The sequence below is a fragment of the Lissotriton vulgaris genome, chromosome 10 (assembly GCF_964263255.1).
Source record: "Lissotriton vulgaris chromosome 10, aLisVul1.2, whole genome shotgun sequence".
NCBI classification, from domain to species: Eukaryota; Metazoa; Chordata; class Amphibia; order Caudata; family Salamandridae; genus Lissotriton; species Lissotriton vulgaris.
In genome coordinates this window covers 721,515,765-721,538,004 of record NC_141698.1, presented here as the reverse complement: position 1 = coordinate 721,538,004, position 22,240 = coordinate 721,515,765, and the positions used below count along the sequence as shown (strand labels likewise).

Here is a 22,240-nt window from a genome sequence, read left to right as displayed (position 1 = left end):
AGGTAGTTCCAGCTTAGTTAAAAAGTATGTGGACGTCCTACGTGGATGCAATGTTCCTAGAGAGCTATAGCTATGTGATGTGTCAACATGTTTCATGCCCTTACCGCTCCTAACTGAAGGAACTTCCGGTTGTGCATTGTGTTTGAAACACAAGCAGCAACACTTCCGCCTCCTAGTTCCTGCCTGACTTCACAGAGCGAAGTAAGTAGTTTCACTTCTTGTGTTTTCCGAAACATTTTGAGATATCTAGAAGAGAGAACCCTGTGTTTTCCGAAACATTTTGAGATGTCTAGAAGAGAGAACCCTGTGATGCTCGTTATGCAGTAACACCAGGTACTGCTCCGCTGGGTAATCAAAACACGTGAATCTGCAACTCTCTGCAGAACGTGACACAAGCATCAGGGTGTACACTCCGGTCTGATGTGAAGCGGCTCAGGCTTGAAAGGCCTTCAACCAGTCCCGGTAAGGAATCGGACGTTCGCGTGCCTGAAATGGGCGGGCATTAGCTGAATAGTCTCACGAAGAGACCTCTTCAGATCCACTGAGAGTGTTATAGGTTTCCTTAATGCTCGCAGACACCTCTGCAATGGGAAAGGTTCATGCGTGCCTGCCGTGTAATGTTTAAAGACTGAACAGCTACTGCCTCTTCCCGCATAAAGTTTGCAGATTAGTGGCTGCGAGTGAGGAAAGGCGGACAAAACATTTTTCAACTGGTAGCGGGGGGTTTGTGTTTCCCCCTACGCTGCTGCCTGCACTCCTCGAGTCCGGATTATGCGCGCCTCGGAACGCCTTTAACGGGCGGCGTGCTTTTGCCCACACCGCAGCCTGCTGACAGCGCTTCTCAATCTGAGTGGGGGCTAGGCGTCTTCCGAAGTATATATATAAACACATCATTGGGGAGGGCCTAAGGGATATTTAAAGACCTCGCATAGGTTATATCCCCCGTCTTCCGAAGTACGCCAATCCCACGATGCGTCCGACGGCGAAAGTCCAGGGTCCGATCAGAAAAGCACATTTAAAACAAGCGCAGTACAAGTGAAAGTGCAATGCGAAAGTAAACACTCTGCATTGGCAAAGTGAGCTGCGTGAGTAAAAAAAAGTGTGTGTGGACAAATGAAGAGGAGAGTGTCACACTGCCGGTAAATGATCAAATCCCAGTGGGTGTGGCCAAAAGGAGACAAGGCTGCAACAAAGAAGCCTACTTTACAATCATAAGCCAGCGTTTAGCATTAAAGACGACGCTGACCAATCAAAAAGATTGCCAGGGCTTCAACTCCGCCTCCGAGAGCTTCAGAATCTGGATTGATTCCAAGAAGCTCTCAAAAGAAGAGAGCAACGTATGGTTGCTTTCGACAGCCGAGACCTAAAAAACTACATTATATTAAAAAAATAGTATTTGTTTGATGGAAGCCACCAATAATACCATGATGTGAATAACCACACACCATGAAAGCCATGCTAAAAACCATAAAAACATCCTTGCTTCCAATGGCAGCCCTTTTAGTGTGTTCAAAGGCACGTGCTAGCACCCTATAAATGCAACCACATTAAAAGACAAAAATAACTTTGTGCAATGTTAGTTGTACGAAGGTTGATTTTATGCACCAAAGTTATTTTTGTCTTTTAATGTGGTTGCATTTACAGATTTGCTTTACCTGTTTTTACTAGATTTATTTTTAATATCACTCTGGATTATATTAAGTAATTTTTATTCTGGTTAATCTGCACCTTCGTTATTTTACTTGATTAGGTTAAAGTTAAATAGGTCCCTTTTCTTATTTTGATTCAGGCTTCAATTTAACTTAATCAAGTAAAATAACGAAGGTGCAGATTAACTAAGCTAAAAATTACTTACATAATCCAGAGTGATATTAAAAATAATTCTAGTAAAAACAGCCAAAGCAAATCTGTTAATGTAAGGACATTGATATAGTCAGTGGGAGATTAGCCCTCAGCATCAAAGAATTACCTTATTAAGAGCTGAGCTGTCGTCAAGCGCAATGAATTGAAAACCTCTGTACCAAATTCCTTTGGTGAGAAGATAGAGGCAAGTAACTCCTCCTAAATCAAACAGTGTTGGCAGCTGTGCTCGCTCGCGCTGAAATATACGAGCCGTAAGAGTCTGGCATCAAAGTGCAAACGGAGCTCATTACCTTTGCCTGCATGCTTTTGCCATCCTAAAGGGGTCCGACCAAGTGGGCATTCTGTATAGGAACAAGTCACATGAAAGACGGACTGGTTATCAAACAAAATCGGGGTAATCCTCCGCTCTAATTTAATTTCATGAGAGGAATTAGGTAACTGGCATAATCAAACTGTGTAAGGGGCTGTGTAGCATTGCACTGAAATATTGGAGCCCTAAGTGTTTGCCATGACGGTACAAACATTTGGCGTGTGGGCAAAGATACAAAGGGCTGCATCCTAAAGTGGCTCAAGAATAGGCATACCACATAGAAAGATCAAACGGCATGCCGCAATTAAGAAAAAAAGTCTTCAATTCCACTGATTTCTTGGAAAAATAAACTGCTCATCATCAAAAACAATTCTACGGTCACTGCAAAGTTTCGAAAATACGCAGGAAACATGTAAAACGTAAAGATGTATACCAGCCAGAAAAGTTAAGTAAGAAACAGGTTAACAATAACCAAGTACAACAGGTATAACCCCAGAAAATTCTGAAAAACCAGGAGAGATCGGAAAGAAAAGCCATCAAGTCGATCAACTGGCTCCAAATCAACGTTGCTGCTAATATCAAAGGTACTACTAAGGCAAAGGGATTCATAAAGTAGCCAGTGTCTGCCATTCAATTTAGTGATTTAGGTCTTTATGTAAAAAATCAAATAGCCAGATTCATCTATTCTTTTTCCGTGTGAGTAATCTGTGGACATCATGATGGCACTGGTGACGACCACAAGTACAAACTATTGTAGGTCATTCGCAATGTGGTTCATTGTTTTATAGTATTCCACTGGAGGGGCATTTTGTACATTACAGTGGATTTTCAATTGTTTATGGGAGGATCCTGTGTCACACTTCTAGTATGCTTTTTGCTAAGTATTTAAAACCACAGGGACAGTGTAGGAAAGTAGGATCTGCTTCTTATGGTTACACCCCCTTTTTGCGCTTCATGTGATGCTGTTCTTGACGAGTCTGACTGGGATCCTGCTAATCCGTACCCCAGTCTATTAAAACGTTGTGTTACGTACTTAGGTGCATCCCAGATTGGATACTGAGGTACCCTGGTCAGTCCACCGGTATATGGTACCCTTGCACCCAAGGTATAGTTACATATGTCTCCCATGGGCTGCAGCATGTTTTATGCCACCCATGTGAGACCATTCAAAATGGAACCACAGGTCTGCGATTGAAGCCTGTGTAAGTTGATGCATGCACCACTCATAAAAGATATAGGTTTACTATATCCAAGGTCACTTCACTTAAAACCAAGCACCCTGCCCAGAGGATTTTAAAGGCCTGCTATAGGGGTGACCTGTAGGTTTTAAGTGAGAGGGTGCCCCTGCAGCCTACGGAGTCCATTCTCCTAGGTTGTCAGGGAAGCAGCCATATACTATAAAGAAGGGCACGTGTAATCGCGCAATGACCATCTCAAAATCCGCTGCAACAAATCCTATCATGTTTGGTATCAAAGATGCTGGAATAATAAACGGTGTGGAAGGTATGATTCCAAGCACTGGAAGAGCCCTTTGTTAGGCTCTCAGTGTTCCCGGTACCAGCCTTCTAGTTCCGGATGGCACAAAATGGTTGCTGCAAACCAGACATACATTTCTGCACTCCTGATGCTGAGCCAAGCTCGAGCAGGGAAAGGTAGAATAATACACTAAATCCTGTCTGGGAGGTGGTCAAACCTCCCTGTGACAAAAGGTCTATTAGGGCTGGGTGGGTGCACTTGCCAGAACCTGAAAGTAACCATGATGGGCACCTTTGGTGTTCCTGTGCATAGTCCAGTTCAAAGCAGTCCTGAGAGCCATTGGCTCCCGCTCTGATGCGAAACTGGACAAAGGACATGGGAGTAACCTCCCCCCTGTCCAGACCCTCCCATCCCCTGAATCTTCCCAACTCTTTCCCCAGGGTACTGAAGTCTTACCTGGGAGTAGGTCCCTAGATACACCGTGGGATAAGATTCAGAACTGAAACCAATGCACTTCTACTGTCTGGGCACTCTGTACTTCGCTTGGGCCAGACTTCGTCTCCTTTCCAGTCTGCTGCATAGTCTGTGCCTGTGCATCAAACAGGAACCTTCCAAGGCCTGTGAAGCATCAAGGACAACCAAAGTAATCTCCCTTGGAGTGTAGGATTCACTCCCCTGCATTCACAGGCACCGCAACAAAGACGACCGGTCTGCAGATTCCGAGCTCCTCCAGACTCCGTGGGCTCTGCAACACAGGTGGTGGATTTCCTCAGCTCCAGAGGCCTGTTCTACCTTCTCACCAAGTCTGAGGCCAGTAGTCCATGTGGGGGTTGCAATAACCGAACCCCTGGGTACTGCGGCCCTTTTGCAGTTGCAAAGGCTTGTTGACATTTTTGCAAGAAAATCTCCGGGTTCTAAGTAGCCCCAACCTTAAGCACCTCCAGTGACCAGAATCTTTGTCCACACCGCATCGTGGCCTGCATCTTTTGGCGAGCTGCTTGAGGTCCTCTCGCGACTCCTGTGCCTTTGGCATGTGGGTCCATTTGAGGGTCACACTTGTTTTCCTTGGGCTCCCTTGATTGCTCAGGCCTGCCCTTGCTCCCCTGCTGGTCATCAGTCTCCTGGACCTTGCTAGTCCTAACAGTGCACCTTCTTGATTTCCTGCGTGGGTTGCCTTTGCCAAGGCTTGTTGGTGCTCCCACCAGACAACCCCCACAACCCCATAGCACTTGATATCCTTTGTGGGACAGCTCGTATCTGGGTCCTGGTCATCCTGAGCGTTGTCTGGTCCTCACAGCTGCAGAGTCAAGGTCCCAGTCATCTTTCCTGAAGCACCCACCATCGGTGGGCATTCGTCTTCTAAGTCTCCTAGTCACCGCTGAGTGACACAGACACTGTCCCCTCTGCTTTCAGGTACACTCCTCTTCAAGAGTCCACGTTTCGATTCCACCGGACACTTTCTCCTCTTTCAGCAGTGGCACTTGCCTGAAGTCCTCGATTGGGTTTGACAGTGGTTTCCAACGCCACTTCACACCTATGCATCCAGCTCCCCTGGGATAGGTAACTTGGGTACCACGGTATCCATGGGTGGGGTGGCTCTCCAACCTTCTGTCGTCCCCGGGGGTTTCTTCAAGGTCCACTGGTAAGATGTCCTAATCTAACAGTCCAACCCCGACTTGCACAAAGACTCCTACGGAGCACGTGGTCGTGTTCACACACTGCACAGGCTCTCTGTGGGGTCCACATCTACTTACCTTGGGTGATTCTGTGGGTCCCCAGTAATTCTATGTCCTCTCGATATTGGCCTGACTCAAGTCGTGGTTCTTATACCACTTTCTTAGTATATGATTTGGTCCCCCCGGGGCCCACTGTGTTTTAGTGCTAGTTACAGTGATTTCTTTGATAAAGCATTGTGTGCTGTGTGTATCTCTGTGTAGGAGATACTGTAACGTACTAGATAGTGTTTTAAAATAAATAAAGATTTTTATAAATACTTGGTGTGGTTCTTTTGAATTGAATCTATGCTACAAGTTCGTAGTCTGGTAAAACAAGCTGCTTTACACTCCTTCAATCAATCAATCAATCAATCAATCAATCAAGGAATTTGTAGAGCGCGCTAATCACCCGTTAGGGTCTCAATGTGGTGGTGGGGGGGGGGGGGGGTGGGTCGCTACTGCTCGAACAGCCAGGTCTTGAGTTGCTTCCTGAAGGCGAGATGGTCCTGTGTCAGCCGGAGGTGGGTGGGGAGGGAGTTCCATGTCTTGGCTGCCAGGTAGGAGAAGGATCTTCCTCCGGCGGTGGCTTTGCGAATACGTGGGACAGTGTCAAGGGCGAGGCTGGCGGAGCTGAGCTGGCCGGTGGCCACCAGGAGTCGTCCCAGGCAGAGGGGGATGGTCCGAGGATGAGGACTTCCGTCCTTTCTGAGTTCAGCTTCAGACGGCTGAGCTTCATCTATTCCGTGACGTCCTTCATTGCTTCCTGGAGGCTGGCTCTGGCGGTGGCGGAGTCGTTGGTGAGGGAGAGGATCAGCTGTGTGTCGTCGGCATAGGAGATGATGTTGAGGTTGTGTTTGCGTGCGATGGCCGCGAGGGGGCTCATGTAGACGTTGAAGAGGGTGGGGCTGAGCGAGAATCCTTGTGGGACGCCGCAGATGACTTCGGTAGCTGGAAACCGGAACGGGGGAGGCGGACTCTCTGGGTTCTACCGGCGAGGAACGAGATGATCCATTCTAAGGCCGCGCCTTGGATTCCAGTGTCGCTGAGGCGTTGTATCAGGGTGCAGTTGCATACCGTGTCGAAGGCTGCTGAGAGATCCAGGAGGATGAGTGCGGTGGTTTTCCCGTTGTCTAGCATAGACCTGATGTCGTCGGTAGCTGCGATGAGGACGGTCTCAGTGCTGTGGTTAGCTCGGAATCCGGACTGTGACGGGTCGAGGGATCCGTTTGTCTCCAGGAAGGCGGAGAGTTGTTTGTTGACCGTCTTCTCGATGACTTAGGCAGGAAACGGGAGGAGCGAGATGGGTCGAAAGTTCTTGAGGTCCGTGGGATCTGCAGTGGATTTTTTCAGGAGGGCGCGGAGTTCGGCATGCTTCCAGCTCTCTGGGAAGGTGGCTGATGCGAAGGAGCTGTTGATGACGTCGCGGAGTTGGGGTGCGATGATGGAGTCAGCTTTGTTAAAGATGTGGTGTGGGCATGGGTCGGTGGGGGAGCCGGAGTGGATGGTGCTCATAGTGCGGGCGGTGTCTTCGGTGCTGACCGGGTTCCAGGTGCAGAGGGTGGTGGTTGGGCGCGCTGGTTCGGTGGTTGGGTGGTTGGTCTGTGCGCCGAATCTGTCGTGTATGTCGGCGATCTTGCGGTGAAAGAACGAAGCGAGGGAGTCTCAGAGGTCTTGCGAGGGTGTGATGTCGTTGTTGCAGGCGCTGGGGTTGGAGAGCTCTTTAACGATGCAGAAGAGTTCCTTGCTGTTGTGGGTGTTGTTGTCCAGGCGCTGTTTGTAAGTAATTCTCTTGGTGGTACGGATCAGTTGGTGGTGCTTGCGGGTGGCGTTCTTGAGGGCTGTCATGTTCTCTGTTGTCTGGTCTGGCGCCAGGTTTTCTCCAGGGAGCGGCAGGTTTTCTTTGAGTTTATGAGGTCGTCCGTGAACCACAAGGCTTTCTTGCTGTGGGGTCTGCTGGGTGGTTTCTTCAGTGGTGCGAATTCGTCGGCGCAGTCAGTGATCCATTGTGCGAGGTTGCAGGCTGCTTCGTTGGGGTCCATCGTGATGGTGGGAGGGTTCTGGCTGAGGGAGGTGGTGAGCTGGTCGGCGGTGATCTTGCTCCAGCTTCTGCGGGGGGCCTGTTGCGGGTGGTGTGGTCGTGGTTTTCTTGAAGGAGAAGTGGACGCAGCTGTGGTCTGTACAGTGGAGTCTGGTGGAGTGGCTGAAGGAGATGTGCTTGCTGGAGGAGAAGACGGGGTCAAGCGTGTGGCCGGCGTAGTGGGTGGGGGTGTTCACTAGTTGCTTGAGTCCGAGGTTGGCGAGGTTGTCAAGCAGGGTGGTGGTGTTGCTGTCATTGTTGTTCTCCAGGTGGAAGTTGAGGTGTCCTAGGAGGATGTAGTCTGGGGAGGCGAGGGCGTGTGGGCTTACGAAGTCTGCGATGGCTTCGGTGAATTGAGTGCATGGTCCCGGGGGTCTGTAGATTAGGGTGCCTCTGAGGGTAGTCCTGGGGTCGGTGTGTATCTGGAAGTGCAGGTGTTCGGCGGCTGTGAGGGTGTCTTCCGAGTTGGTTGTGATGCGGATGGTGTCTCTGTGGACGATGGTGATGCTTCCTCCGGTTTGGTTGGTGCGGTCCTTCCGGGTGATCTTGTGGCTGTCCGGGATGGCTATGGCGATGTCGGGGGCTGAGGAGGCGTTCATCCAGGTTTCCGTTAGGAAGGCGACGTCCGGTGTTGTTGTGTCTAGGAGGTTCCAGAGTTCGACTGCGTGCCTGTGGACGGAGCGGGTGTTGAGCAGGAGTCACTTGAGGTGATTCTTGCTGTTGGTAGGCTTGGCGGGTGCTGGTCCGGGGCTGATGCAGGTGAATTTGCACTCTTGGCAGGTGACGGGTCTGTGGGTGCATTTCCGGGTGGCCAGGTAGCAGACTGGGTTCCGGCCGGTGTTGAGTGCTTTCCAAGGTTGTCCGAGACCTCTTAAATCACCATAAGGGTTGTATTGACCTACAAAACTGACAATGTCTTTGTTTCTTTGTACGCTTTCATCAGTTTATATCTTAGATTACAACCTAATTTGATGGCAGCATCTTGCTTGCACTGATGCAAACCCACTGGTGTTAATGATTTCTGAAATGTGGTAAGATAAATGTGTAACATCACTGGAATCCTTTGCTCATAATGATATTGTTTATTCAGGAATATAAGGAAACAATCAATGGTGTGAGACAATCAACATATGCCACGGAGGTCAATGCGACAAGCGTGAGTCGAGTAGCCTAAATAAAAGGAGGTTTAATACGTGGTGCCCAATAGATGATAGGGATGCATTTATGGAGTCGGGGTACACTAATGATAGATAGAGACGAGGTCTACAGAGACCGCAACTTTGGAGGCCTTTACTCACAGGCAAGAAGGATTGAAGTCTAGTTGTTAAGATGGGTAAAAATTTGATTAGTTCCGGATCGGAAAGTAGATTCCACTTCCGGGTCACCTACAGCAACACGACCGCTGGGAGTCTTCTGTACTGTGTACTCGCAGACAGGTATGTGATAGAAGCCTAAATGGGGCTTGGGAGGGTGAATTGAAAATAGTAGGAAACTAAAACAGCTCTTTGTGGTACAATGATTTGGAGGAGATCAAATTGGGACTTTTAAAGAGACCAGATTCCGGAACATTTAACCTGATCAGAGATATTTGGAACGCTACCATTATTAGGGGTAAGATGGGATACATTTCAATGATATTTGGACAGGTATTATACTGGTGCTTTACGGACGAATTAAGAGAGTGATAGAGGACATCTCATTTACAGGGGAACACTTCATTGAAGTAGAACGACATACAATAGAGAATATTAATATACGGACAGCTGGGATGGAAGTAGAACTGGCGGAGAGGTAAGAGTTGAATATATTTGGAGAATATGGAGAGTTGGGTTCTATGTTTTAAGAGGAAATCTGAATAACAGACTAAAACGTTTGGTGTGATTTTGATTCGCTCTCCATTGCAGGTTGGATAGAAGGTAGAATTTGTGAGCCTGACAGGTAGGCTCATTCATTATACATTCGGATGTGGGGGCATGTCAATTGGTGGTCTCGTGCTCACACGTCGCTTGGAATACATGATGAACGGGATAGAGAATTGGGCACCACTATCGTAGGCACAAAGACTGGAAAGTACAGTTCATCTAATTAAACATGGAATTCAATATGTATTTACATACAAGAATATATTATGCATGGGTTTCAACCTTATGAAAGCTGCTGATCATTTCTTTTCTATGTTTTAGGGGTGAACTTGAGGGATACTTCACAGTGGTGATATGTTATTCATAATGTTTCAAATGTAGTGTGCTGATGGAAATTTCAATTGGCCTTGTCTTATATTTTTATAGCCCTGAAGAAGTAGTGGGGTATTCCCCTATAGACGAAACACCTGATGGCTGGGCACAGAAAATTAAAGACAAGCACCAGAGAAATAAGCAATTTCCTTGTGTGATCATTAATAATGAAATTATTATCTAATTAAGAGTGTGCTGTGGATTGAACAATTATCCTTTTAAATCTATTCCTAAGTTGGAAACTACTACTTTAAGAAATTAATTTATATTTTAATGAAAGAAACACTTCTAGTAATGTAGAACTGAATACTGTACATATTTCAATGTTATATAACTGTTACAGATAATAAAATGTAAACATTTTTGGAAGAGTTATGCAATGTTTAAAGTCATTATGTTTAATGTATGATTAAGTTGGAGTGCCTATTCTAACTGCATTGTCTTAATAAGAGAATCCAGTGCGCAGCTGGCGTGTTGCAAGTGCACTAAGGGCTCGGTCACATTTATTTATTTATTTTTATTTTATTGAACTTATATTGCGCACAGCTACCCGCAGTGGGTTTCCCGGCGCCAGGGACAGACTGGAGAAGAAAACAGGAAACAAGTAACTGCAAAAAGGGGGACACTAGACCGGAGGAATCTAGAATCTAGAACAGGAGAGTCTTCAGTTTTTTGCGGAAAGCCAGAAGACTGGTTTCTGTTTTAAGCGCCAATGGGAGAGCATTCCACATCTTGGGTCCTAGATATGCGAATGAACGGCCTCCCATTTTTGCCAGTCGGATTCTGGGAATCACAAGATTGCCACTGTTGGATGACCTCAAAAGGCGGCCAGGCTGATATGGCTGCGCAAGATTGTGCAAGTAGGCCGGAGCAGAACCTTGGCGAATCTTGAAGAGGATGCACAAAGTTTTGAAGGCCACTCGATCCGAGATTTTTAACCAATGGAGGTCACGTAGAGCCTGCATTGCGGACGTTCTCCGTGGGACATTACGCAGCAGGCGGGCAGCTGAGTTCTGTACAACCTGGAGTTTATTGATTGTAGCTTTATCTGCTCCTAGATAAAGCACATTGCCATAGTCGATATGGGACATCACAAGGGCCTGTACGACAGTTCTGCGAGTGGACTCAGGCAGCATCCATATGATCTTCTGCAACCAGCGAAGGGTGTTAAAGCAGGTCGCAGCGACCTTAGTTGCCTGCTGCCTCATCGAGAGTTTGTCGTCGATTAGGACACCGAGGTTGCGAGCAACAGGCACGGGGGTAGGCAGAGGACCCATGTCACTGGGCCAGTGTCTTGGACCCCAGAGATCTTTTTGTTTGCCTAGTATGATCACCTCGGTCTTGTCTCCGTTGAGCTTTAACAGATGCATTTGCATCCAAGCTGCAACGCGAGAGAGGCCGATTTTAAGGGCAGAAGTGTCCTGAGCCCTGCTGCTAGACAAAGAGAACACAATCTGCGTGTCGTCTGCGTATGAGTATATAGACAGACCGGCGTCCTCTACGATGGAAGCGAGTGGTCTGATGTAAATATTGAACAACAGAGGGCTCAATATAGACCCTTGAGGGACGCCGTAGGCAGAGGAATGAATCGCAGATTCAGCTTTGTTTGAGAAAACCTGAAAGGTGCGCTCATTAAGAAATGAGGACACCCAGGCGAGCGCAGATCCAGCAACACCAAGGGAACCGAGAGACTCCAGTAGGATGGAGTGGGACACGGTATCGAAAGCAGCGCTTAAGTCAAGAAGAATCAGCGCAAAGGTCTCACCGCCATCGATACCGTGTCGGAGTCGCTCAGTTACCCCAAGGAGTGCGGATTCGGTGGAGTAATTAGCGCGAAAGCCTGATTGGGACGGATGGAGATATCCCATGTTTTCAACAAACTCATTAAGCTGGGTGTTAACATGACGCTCTAGGATTTTAGAACAGGCTGGCAGCAGGGATATAGGCCTGAAGTTGGCAAGATTTGTGATGTCAGCACCAGATTTTTTAAGCAGGGGGACGACCATGGCATGTTTCCAGTCCTGTTCCACTCGAGATTCAGTGAGCGAGACGTTTAACAGCCTCATTAGGAATCTTCGTGGTTCAAGGTCAAGTTGTTTGAGTATCTTCATGGGGACTGGGTCCCGCGGAGAACCAGACCTGATGCTTTTTAAGCAGGATAGGAAAGAGGAGTCGTCAAATGGTATCCAGTTGTAAATAAACTCAGTGGGGGAGGTGAAGGTATTACAGTACGGACAGTGTAGAGAGGAGTCAATTGGAGAGGGAAGGGAAGCAAGAGATTGATAGATGCCCTCAACCTTAGATATAAAAAAGTCTGCAATGGCATTACATTGTGTGCCATCTAAAGCCGGCAGCGCGGGGACAGTATCAGCTCCTGTGAGTTTTTTAACTGTGGCAAAGAGAGTTCAGGGACAGTTTTGCACTGAAGTGATTGTGGAGACAGTGTAGGAGGCCTTAGCACGTTTGCAGTTTGCATGATAAAGTTTTAATTCTTCTTTGTAGATCACTTTAGAGGAAGCTGAGTAGGACACCCTCCACTTCCTCTCCAGGGCTTTACATTTGGAGCGTTGGATTTTCAGCTCCTCCGAGTACCAGGGTGCTGGTGGGCGCAAGGATCTATATTTGCTACTGGATCGAGGGACAAGAGTCGATACTGCATCTGTCAACCAATCATCCTCCTACATTGCTCCAAATAAATACACATATGCAAACATAGATCTTCTTACTGTGCAGGATGTGCCTACATGAAGATTACAGCACATGGTATTATGTGAAGGGACAATATAACACCTATAAGGAAGGCACACTGCAAACTGTGCAGCGCTTTGAAAGTCTGGAGAGCTATATGCAGACATTTGATGTGCTGCATGCACTTATAAGAAGAATTAGGCATTCTGGAGATTTGGTGTGGAGGGGGGCAGTGTTGGGATCACTTGTTTTTTTCCTCCACGAAATTCAAGGAACAAGTACTTTTAGAGGAGAACAAATTACCCTTCCAGAAATTCTCAGAATATCTAGCTTTCAAAAATGCACTGGGGTTTCAGGCTTACATATTAACTGAATATTTGAAAGGAGAAGCTTATTTACAGAAGCTGCCACCTCTCCTCCTCCCCTTCCCAGAGCTCTCATCACTGGGCAGATTAATCTGCAATTCCTCGCACTCAGTACTGCGATGGAACCTATGTATTTTTATGTTATTTTTATTTATAAAGTTTTATATAGCGCAAACTTGATCCCGAAGGATATCAGAGCGATTTACAATTTGAGGCAAAGGAACATTAGACATATGGAAACTATGAATAAATGAAATCTAGATATAGATCAGGTTTCAAAATGGCAACATACCTTACCGTCCAAGTGCAAACCGCTCTTGAATCCCAGCTAATGTGTTTTTTTTTTTAAAGCGTGGTATTTTTTAGATGGCGACGGTGTAGGAGCTCATCCGTGGAGGTCCGCTGGATGAGGCATTTTAGCAGCAGCAATCGGGCCTCAATGCCCCTCGCTGGGGTACAGTGGATTCCCAGTGCGGGTAAGGTTCACTGAGGAGCTCTCCAGTGGGAGATGACAGCAACAAGGACCTTTCCGAGACGGCATGTCACCCAGGGCCGCCTCAAGGTCAGTGAAGGCAGTAAGACTGTCTGGGAGTGTGCCCAATGGGTGAAGCTGTGGCCCCACAATCTTGGGCGCACGGAATTATCCCTGCAGGAGGGGGGGGACCGTGCGGCTGTGGAGCAGGCCCCCGACAGATGAGTGCCCAAAGTCATTGACACAGCACTGACTGAGGCCCGAGCAGCTACACAACATCTGCGCATGGGCCCTGGGCTCCGTTCACGATGGGCGGCATCCCGTCCGGAAGACCCCACTGGGATCTGTGAGTGTACTGCCATGGGAGTACAGCCCGAGAAGTGACAGCCACAACGGAGCGGAGGAGGTGAGGAGTGTGGCCCTGGGGAGTTGCAAGAAAGCCTGGCTTGCCCTATAGTGCTTGGAGAAAGAGCCTGGCCTAAAGTCTAGGAGAGTGCGTGCCCACAAACCCTTCCTCACCTGAATGGGGTCTCTGTTGCCCGCTTGGGAGCAGAGCCTCAGTGATAAAACCGGCACTTGTTCCCCTATAGTGCTGCGCACTGGAAAATGCTGCCACCAGCCCAGGTGGGACAGACTAGATTGGCTGATCCTGGAGGCCCACAGAAGTGAGAATAAGCATGCCCTGTGGATCCTGAAAGTTGATATCTGTTTTGCTGTCTAGTAGGGGTTGGCACCCCCAGTGGCGCGGTTGCTCGCCCAGTTGGGATGACCTGCCCAGGCCGGCTCTGGGAAAGTGGTCCCTAATTTTGCCAGCTGGAGCTTTGATCCATGTGCGGGGGTGCAAGATTTCAGATGGAGGTGCTGTTGAGTAGTTAAAGTTGGAAGCAGGAGACGCTCCCTGCTCAGGCAATCTTGGGAACCTTGAAGTAGACTGCTCGAGGTGCAGGGGGTTCCGGCAAACTGGATGGATGTGTGTAGAGAACCCCAAACATATAGAGTCCGATGATCGAAAGTGTGCAAAGATGTCTTCGTCCCGTTCAAAGAAGGACACCTCCATAAAGGATCTTTTATACAAGGCGGTTGCAAAAAGAGGTCAGGCGCGCAAAGACTCCTCGCCACGGACCTCGGCTAGAGCCATGGCCTCAGTAGGGGAGGGCGCCAGACAAGAGGAGCCAGTCACCCGCACCTTCTTGGAACAGTTGTTCGGCTTGTTGAGAGATGACTTTGTCGGTGTCAACATCCTGTCGCAGGGTTGCAAAGACCATCAAGTCTGATCTTTCCGAACTGGGAATCAGGGTGGACTTAATGGAAAGGGCCAAGTCAAGTCAAGTCAATGAACTTCTATAGCGCGCTACATACCCAGAGGGTCTCAAGGCGCTTGAGGAGGGGTGGGGAATTACTGGTCGAATATCCACGTTTTAAGTTGCTTTCTGAATGCTAGGTGGTTCTGAGTGAGGCGAAGGTGAATGGGAAGTGAGTTCCATGTTTTAGCAGCCAGGTAGGAGAAGGATCTTCCTCCCATGGTGGTTTTGTTGATGCGAGGTACAGCAGCAAGGGCTTGATTGGAAGATCGCAGCTGGCGGGAGGGGGTGTAGAAGGAGAGTCGTGTGTTGAGGCATTCTGGTCCGAGTTCGTAAAGTGCTTTGTGTGCGTGGGTTAGGAGGCGGAATGTTATCCGTTTATTGACGGGGAGCCAATGGAGGCCTTTCAGGTGATCAGAAATATGGTCTTTGCATGGGATGTCTAGTATGAGTCTGGCTGCTGCGTTCTGGATGCGTTGGAGTTTTTTCTGAAGTTTTGCGGTGGTGCCGGCGTATAGGGTGTTTCCGTAGTCCAGTCGGCTTGTAACCAGAGCGTGGGTGACCGTTTTTCTAGTTTCGGTGGGGATCCAGCGAAATGTTTTTTTGAGCATGCGGAGAATGTTGAAGCAAGATGATGAAACGGCGTTTGCTTGTCTGGTCATCGAGAGAGAGGAGTCCAGAATGACGCCCAGGTTCCGAGCGTGGTCTGTCGGGATGGGTGCTTTTCCAAGGGCCGCTGGCCACCAAGAGTCGTCCCAGGCGGAGGGGGAGGTGCCTAAGATAAGGACTTCTGTCTTGTCTGAGTTCAGTTTCAGGCGGCCGTGCTTCATCCACTCGGCTACTTCTTTCATACCTTCATCGCAGTGAGGAGGAACTTCATGACCATAAACGGGAACCTCTAGAGCAGGGGTTTCCAAACAGGTCCTGGAGGGCCGAATCCATGCCAGATTTTTAAAATTACTACATGTATCTCAATGGGGATATCCAAAAAATCTGGCATGGATCCGGCCCTCCAGGACCGGTTTGGAGACCCCTGCTCTAGACTTTAGAGACAGAAATGAGGAGATGTGCTATCATCGGAGGGCTCGGAAAACACGCCCAGACAATCAAATAGTCGTATTAAAGGTGTCCCTCTACAGCCGGATGCAGGGAAGCTGGAGGATCTGGTGGTGTGCCTCTTTCGACACATAGTACTGGCGGGTAAGATATACCTATGGGCCGCACGCACAGAGATGGGCATCTGGCTGTAGGTATGGGACAACCACAGGACATTTTACCTTATCTCCACTCCAACACACAAAAGGAGATGATCATGGTGGTGACTCGAGCCATATCCTTCGAGGGTACGGAGGTTGGGATATATCAGGATCTGTCCCCACTTACTCTCCAGAGACAGAAAGCCTCGCAGACGGCCATGACCTTTTTGAGGGAGAAGGGTGTCCGCTATAGATGGGGACACCCGTTCCGGCTGACCTTCATCTGGAACCAGGAAACCTACATGGTTCGTACGTGAAGGAGGCACAGTTGATACTGGGTCTTATGCCCGATGGGGACGTTCCCAACACACAAGGGGGCCCTCTGAATCCACAGGCTTCTAAAAGAGACGACTCGGTGTGTCTTTGTCCTGCCAAAGTGGCGGAATGGAGGTCCCTTCAGTGGGGTCTTGTCTGGCGGAGCCCTACTCTCCTTTCTGTTTCTGAACTGCAGTGCTGGCTGATTGCCAGGCAGACAGGCCCTCCTTAATTGGTGATATATTAAAGGCAATGAGGATAAGTCGAAAATTCTTCTTTATTGTACGAAGCAAAACAGAATCACAGATAGTGGCAATAGCCACACCAAAAACGAGTGTATCAGCCAGACGGGCCAGGAACAGCTTGTTCACACACCGAGATGTGTAGCATGGGCAAGTAAAATGGGTTGGAAGTATCAGTGTAACAAGAACTGAGAGGTAGAAAATTGACAAGCCATTTTATGATCATAAGACAATAAATACAGTACAAAGGTAAAGCATACTTTCGGGAAGAATAATCTTAAACAAAAAGGTCACTGTAAAAGGTTACCTTCAGGAAGGCCATGAGAAAAACAAAATGTTGCTAATTCTGCAACAATGCCACTTGCAAGAAAGCAGGGTGAAAACAAAAACGACAAAACTGAACACAGCATCAATACACCAAGCAATCCCGAATAGAATCAGACCTATGCTTGGAACATCCACTCCTGCAAGCCTTGTCTCTACCAATGATTTTTAAAAAGCACCCAAGGATCCACCACCCATTTATGGGACCTGAGTTTATCTCAACCACATAAAGCAAAAGTCACATGCTTTCTTTGCTGAACACAGCCAGCATAACCACTTCTGAAAGAGATTGTTAATAACCTCAATAATAATTAAGTTACTCATTCCAAAGGCTGCAAGCTGCAGTTTTTTATTATGAAGTGGAGCAAACAGACACTAGACAAGTGGGCAAAAACATAATTGTCTCAGACTGCAGCCAACAAACGCATAGAAAAGCACAAATGCTGCCCTAGCTTGAGAACTTCCAACAGTGTGAAATCTAACAATATTAGGCTAAGTAATTTAAACTGTTTACCAACGTGAAACTAATAGGGCTTCAAATACAAGTATTTATGATGATAGAAATTATTATAAGATAGGTTCAACAAAAAATCAGGTGAATTTCGAAACAGATGAAATGTGTCTTTTTTTCTGCCTTAGCAGCCGAATTAAAGTTGCCAGTGTGCATAAATAAAGCCCATGACAGTTGCTAATAGGATCAGTGCGAGGGGTCAGACAATGTGTTTAACTATGTGATCGTTTTTTGCACCCCTAACAGTGAACTAAACATATACTTTCACGGCCCAGATGTCTGTGGGTAGAGTCTGCCAGCAGGATCCACCTGGCTCTATGGCAGGCAGGTGCAAAACATTGGAATTCCTAGAAGGGAGCTTGCTTTTATGGACTGTCAGCACCCAGGCAGTGAAATGACTAAATGGAGGTACAACTTACACAATTACATTGTCTGGAGGCCTGAAAGTGCTGGCAGGAACAAGTATTCCTCGTCCCATGTATTCACATTGTGGAACTAGGTATTCATGCGCTGCACGGCATTCCGCCTGTATGCTACCTTTGTTGTTTTTTAGTTAAGTTGGGGACAAGCAATTGCAAATCCAGCACAAATGCTGGAATCAGCCGAAGTTTCCCATTCACTTACCTTGGATTAAAAAAATGAATGAAAAATAACTCATCCACCCATATTCGCTCCCATTCCTCCAAAAGACTATCTTACACAGTAGAGAGTGTGCTAATGAAATTTTGTGGATATACAAGTATGTATAGAAACACACACACAGCTCAAAAACGTTATTTAGAGCAATTGCACCACTAAACACACGTTACACTGCAAAGGTCAACGTCCATGTTTTTAACACAGTTCAATAAAACCACCATGAGAAAAACACTGCTTCAGAAAGTGCAATTTACAAATACTTTCTAAACTTACACAACAACAGAAGTCATAAGGCCTTTTCAGTGAGAGCTTGCCTCACTGGAATTTTTAAAAAACAAACGCAAACTAAAAAATGCCACTCCATAAAACACACATGAATAAGTGCAGAGTGAAGTCTGCCTTATGACTACAGAGAGTTGTTGGTTTTCTGATCACCCAGAAGATCCAACAACTTACTTCTGAAACCTCGCAGCTTCCACAAGAAGAAAACTTGCAACCAACCTATCTTTTCCAAGGATTGCCCGACAATTTGGAACACATTGCCTTCTGACGTTAGATTGAATTCCTCGACTGTATCCTTCGAGAAATAAGTCAAAACTCAACTTCTGAACAAATTTCTTTTCTAGATCCTAAGATACCTATTACTCAATCACACGCATTACTACTTCTCACCGGCTACCTTAGTGTTCAACTTATCTGTCCTAACATAACCCTCCATTTTCTCCACACTGCCTGATCCTGTAGTTTTCTGGACTATGATAGTTTGTTTCCATTGTTTTATCTCCTATGCTCTCTGAACATTGTAAAGTGCACCCTCCCTTTTCTGGGTACAACCCTCTCCTGTACTTTTTTCCCCCTTACAAAATTAAATAAATTGAAGATCCCCGATAGAAAGTATGGATGCCGACAACTGTAATTTTAAAAACCATGCCTTGCAAAGGGTTCTTAAAACGGCACAATAATAGAAGGTAAGCATTAGAATTGTGTGTCTAGTTTGTGCTTACAATCAATTTAGAAATCCATTGAGAGTGCTACAGTTCTTTATGAAATAAGATTATAAAGGCCACAAAAACAGCACTTACCTTTACAATATTTTAACATACTTCATATTTAAAAAATAAGAATAGCTGTAAGACCCATAATACTCTCTGAAACCTGGAAAACGCATAAAAAGAAGGTAAAAAAAGGTATTTACCCCTCTAAGGATGCATCTTTCTCGTCCATTTTTGCCACCATGAGTTCACTTTTCTTCACTGTTTCACCAACCTCTTGAGCTGTGGTAACTTCTGTGCCAATGAGAACCTTATGCACTTCTTTGAGATGGCCAAAATAAACTCTTACATGGCCAAATACTTTACTGCAAAACTCACAAGGTATAAGTTTTTTAAGACGACTCTCACTGTGATGAAGTTTCATGTGTGTGTTGAGACTACCTGAATGTACGTAGGACTTACGACACAGTCGACAACTGTACGGCCGCCTGTTCATGTGGGTGTTCATATGGTCCTCGAGATGATGCTTGAGCTGGAAGGTACGATTGCAGATATGGCATTTGTGCCATGGCTTTGAAGCAGACGGAATGCCTTTGCAGACAATCCCAGATTCGGAGGAAAGTTCATCTGTCTGTCTGTAGCTAAAAGCTCTCTCTGAAGGTAAAGCTTGGACAAGAAATACTACCTTTGGCATAATGCTACGATACCTTTTCGACACTTCAGTGTTTTTCTGCTTTGCTTCCTGTGAAACAACTTTAACCTTGTCTTTGTTGTCTCCACCTTTATTATAATTATATGATTTTCTTTTTGTTTGCAAAGTCAAAGTTCCGTCAGGCACTTTCCTTTTTCTTCCTCTCCTCTTCCCTGTCCAAACTTTTGGTTGCTTTGAATTTTCCATGTGACATTTTGCAGATGGGTAAATTCTCTCACAATTGATAGATTTGCAGATATCCGAGAAAGAAGTGGACTGCGTATCACCAGAATCTGCAACAGATATGATTGAGTTTTCAACCAATGCTGGAAGGTTGTTGGCTGTTGACGTTAACAAGGTTACATTCCCATCCATTTCAGAGCTTTCCTCGGACTGTGAATATATTGTGTTTTCTATTTTGGAATATGGTAATACGGGAAGCTTTCCTACCGGTGGAAACTGAATAACCTGAACTGTGTTGCCTATGATTGAAGAAGAAACATTAACAGCACTTGTAGAATCCATGTTTACATCAGTTTTTGAACATACCACAACCAAATCTTTTACATTCTCACTGTCAGTACTAAGTGAAAGTGAATTCTGCTTCACGATGACAGGCTCAGGAGACACTCTCTCCAATTCTGCAAAAGTCTGAGTAGTAGTTGTTGCACTTTCTGTTCCTGGAACAGAGATCACTGTATCACGTTCAATTTGTGAAGTATCAACAACTTCGGTTGATGTGGAATCTATATATACAACATTTTCTGAAGTAATTTCGGTTGACAATGGTTCAGAACTGCCCACAGGGGCAACAGTCATTAGTTGAGCCTCCGGGTTGACTTTAGTTTTAAATGTCTTGCAAGAAGATCCAGGAATAGAATGACGAGCTGAATTATTCTCGAAACTTCTTTTCCTAGCAGACTGATATCTTGGAATAGGCAATTTAAGATTGTCTGGCACTGTTATGCGTTGCTGCTGCTGCCCCGACCCTTGTGGGGGAACCTGAGGCAAAGCCACAAGGGAGAAAGTTCCCTCCTGACCTGCTACTTGCATCAAAGCATAATTTTGCGTAGCCATTACCACTGGCTTGGGGCTCATCAGAGAAATTGAATTATTCTGAACATCAGGCAAAGAAGAAGGATGTGAATTCAGCATGTGTTGCGTTATAACCGCCGGTGCCATTTTAGGAGCAATACTTCTAAAGTGACTTTTATTTGACAACACGTTTGTTTGTATTTTCCAAGTGAAAGATGTCTGTTCATCTGAGGGGCGAAAAAAACAAAGATCTATTTAAAAAAAAAACCAACAACAATAAAATCAAGCACTTAAAACAGATAAGTGGAATTGTATCTACTTTTTGCCACATTCAACCAAAGATCATTGCACTTTTGAAACAGTGTATATTTCAACGGCAGCTCTAACATGGCCACAAACATGTTTAATACTGCAGCCACTTTAGGTCGCAATTTGAATATCAATGGACACAGCATTTAGGTACTTTTAAATGAAGCTTATCAAACAGCAAGGACAGGGACTACATTGGCTAGTCCCCTCTGTAGTCAAATCAGCAATGCATCTCCATGATGTAGTGTTCTATACACATCAATTGTGTTTTTGCAACATTATGTGTTAAATGCTTTTCATTCTACTACATTTTATAATACATCTATCTGAAAGGTGGATGCTTACCTATCCCAGAAGCTAAAGGTAGCTGATGTCTCAAATGTTTGCTTTTGTAGTCTAAAAGCATTGAGGAACTTTTCCATCACAAAACTCAGGCGGTTATGGTTCTTGCTTTAAACACAATAGATTATGCCAAAAGATCACATCTGGGGTTATTAGACTAAACGACGATCGCCATCAACAGATACACAATAGCGAGCATTACGTGCCAACTGAAACACCAACATAATGCGAAAGTAAAGATCAGGTCCTTACATGTTTTGCCGAATAAGCACACATGATTAGCAGCCCATGTCTTCCAAGTAATTTGCAACCGCCCATCAAGTTGTTAACTTTACTGGGAACACCCATTCCCATACATTCCAAGGATCAAGGACTACTTGTACACTTGAAATTCAGAAAGACGCAAGTGAGCAGAAGGGTGTTCTTGGTACAGGTATCAATACTTTGGAACTCCTTCATTCTGCAAATAAAGGCGATTGTTGACACCAGACACCAGCAAGCAACATATAAATTACCAGCAGAGTTTAGATTTGGTGACCATGCTATCTTCCCACATCTCACTCCATCAAAGTGCTAAGAGGCCACCAAGGAGGAAAATCGAACATTTATTGCCCAAGCAGCTACGGGAGGGGGTGCGGTTTCTCAGGGCGAATCGGACAGCGATCCGGAGCAGTCTATGCCGTGAAGAATGTCCGCAGATTAGGCTGTGGGACCCCGCTCTGTACCGGTTCCGCAGGACAACCTGGTGGCGAATATGTTGGATCCAGATGACTTGCTCCACCCCAGATCTTCAATGTAATCCCCCAGTAAAAAGGTGGCAGAATAAGTTGTTGGACGTGACAGGGCTCCTCACCAAAATCATAGACATGGCCAAAGAGGCCAAGCAATAGGGTGCCTTATATTGCCCAGACATGGGTCCCTTGCTCACTTTGCCACTGGATTCAAGCTAGCCTGGCTAATGAGGAGTGTTAACCTGAAACCAGTCCCAGGATGAGCTGGTTGGATGCCGCATGTTTGCAGCTAGCACCCCCAATCACCCATAGTTCCACCCGCACTAGCCCCTCTGCCCCTTGGTTCTCAGAACAAATTTGGGACCACAAAACTCTCTATAAAAAACTAGAAAGAGTGTGGCGGAAAAACTAC

The 22,240-nt window shown here is 46.4% G+C and overlaps 1 protein-coding gene across 2 annotated transcripts in view; it reads right to left on the bottom strand.

Moving 5' to 3' along the window:
• The window catches only part of ZNF438 (zinc finger protein 438), a 107,503-nt gene that overhangs the window by 5,762 nt on the left and 79,501 nt on the right, over positions 1-22,240 (bottom strand). Inside the window, exon 4 of one of the 2 annotated variants that reach the window (XM_086941559.1) lies at positions 18,924-20,673. In XM_086941559.1, coding sequence (XP_086797685.1) covers positions 18,924-20,673 — 1,750 coding nt within the window. Of the gene's footprint in view, positions 1-18,923; positions 20,698-22,240 lie in introns of both variants that reach the window. The other variant, XM_086941558.1, reaches the window with a different exon arrangement.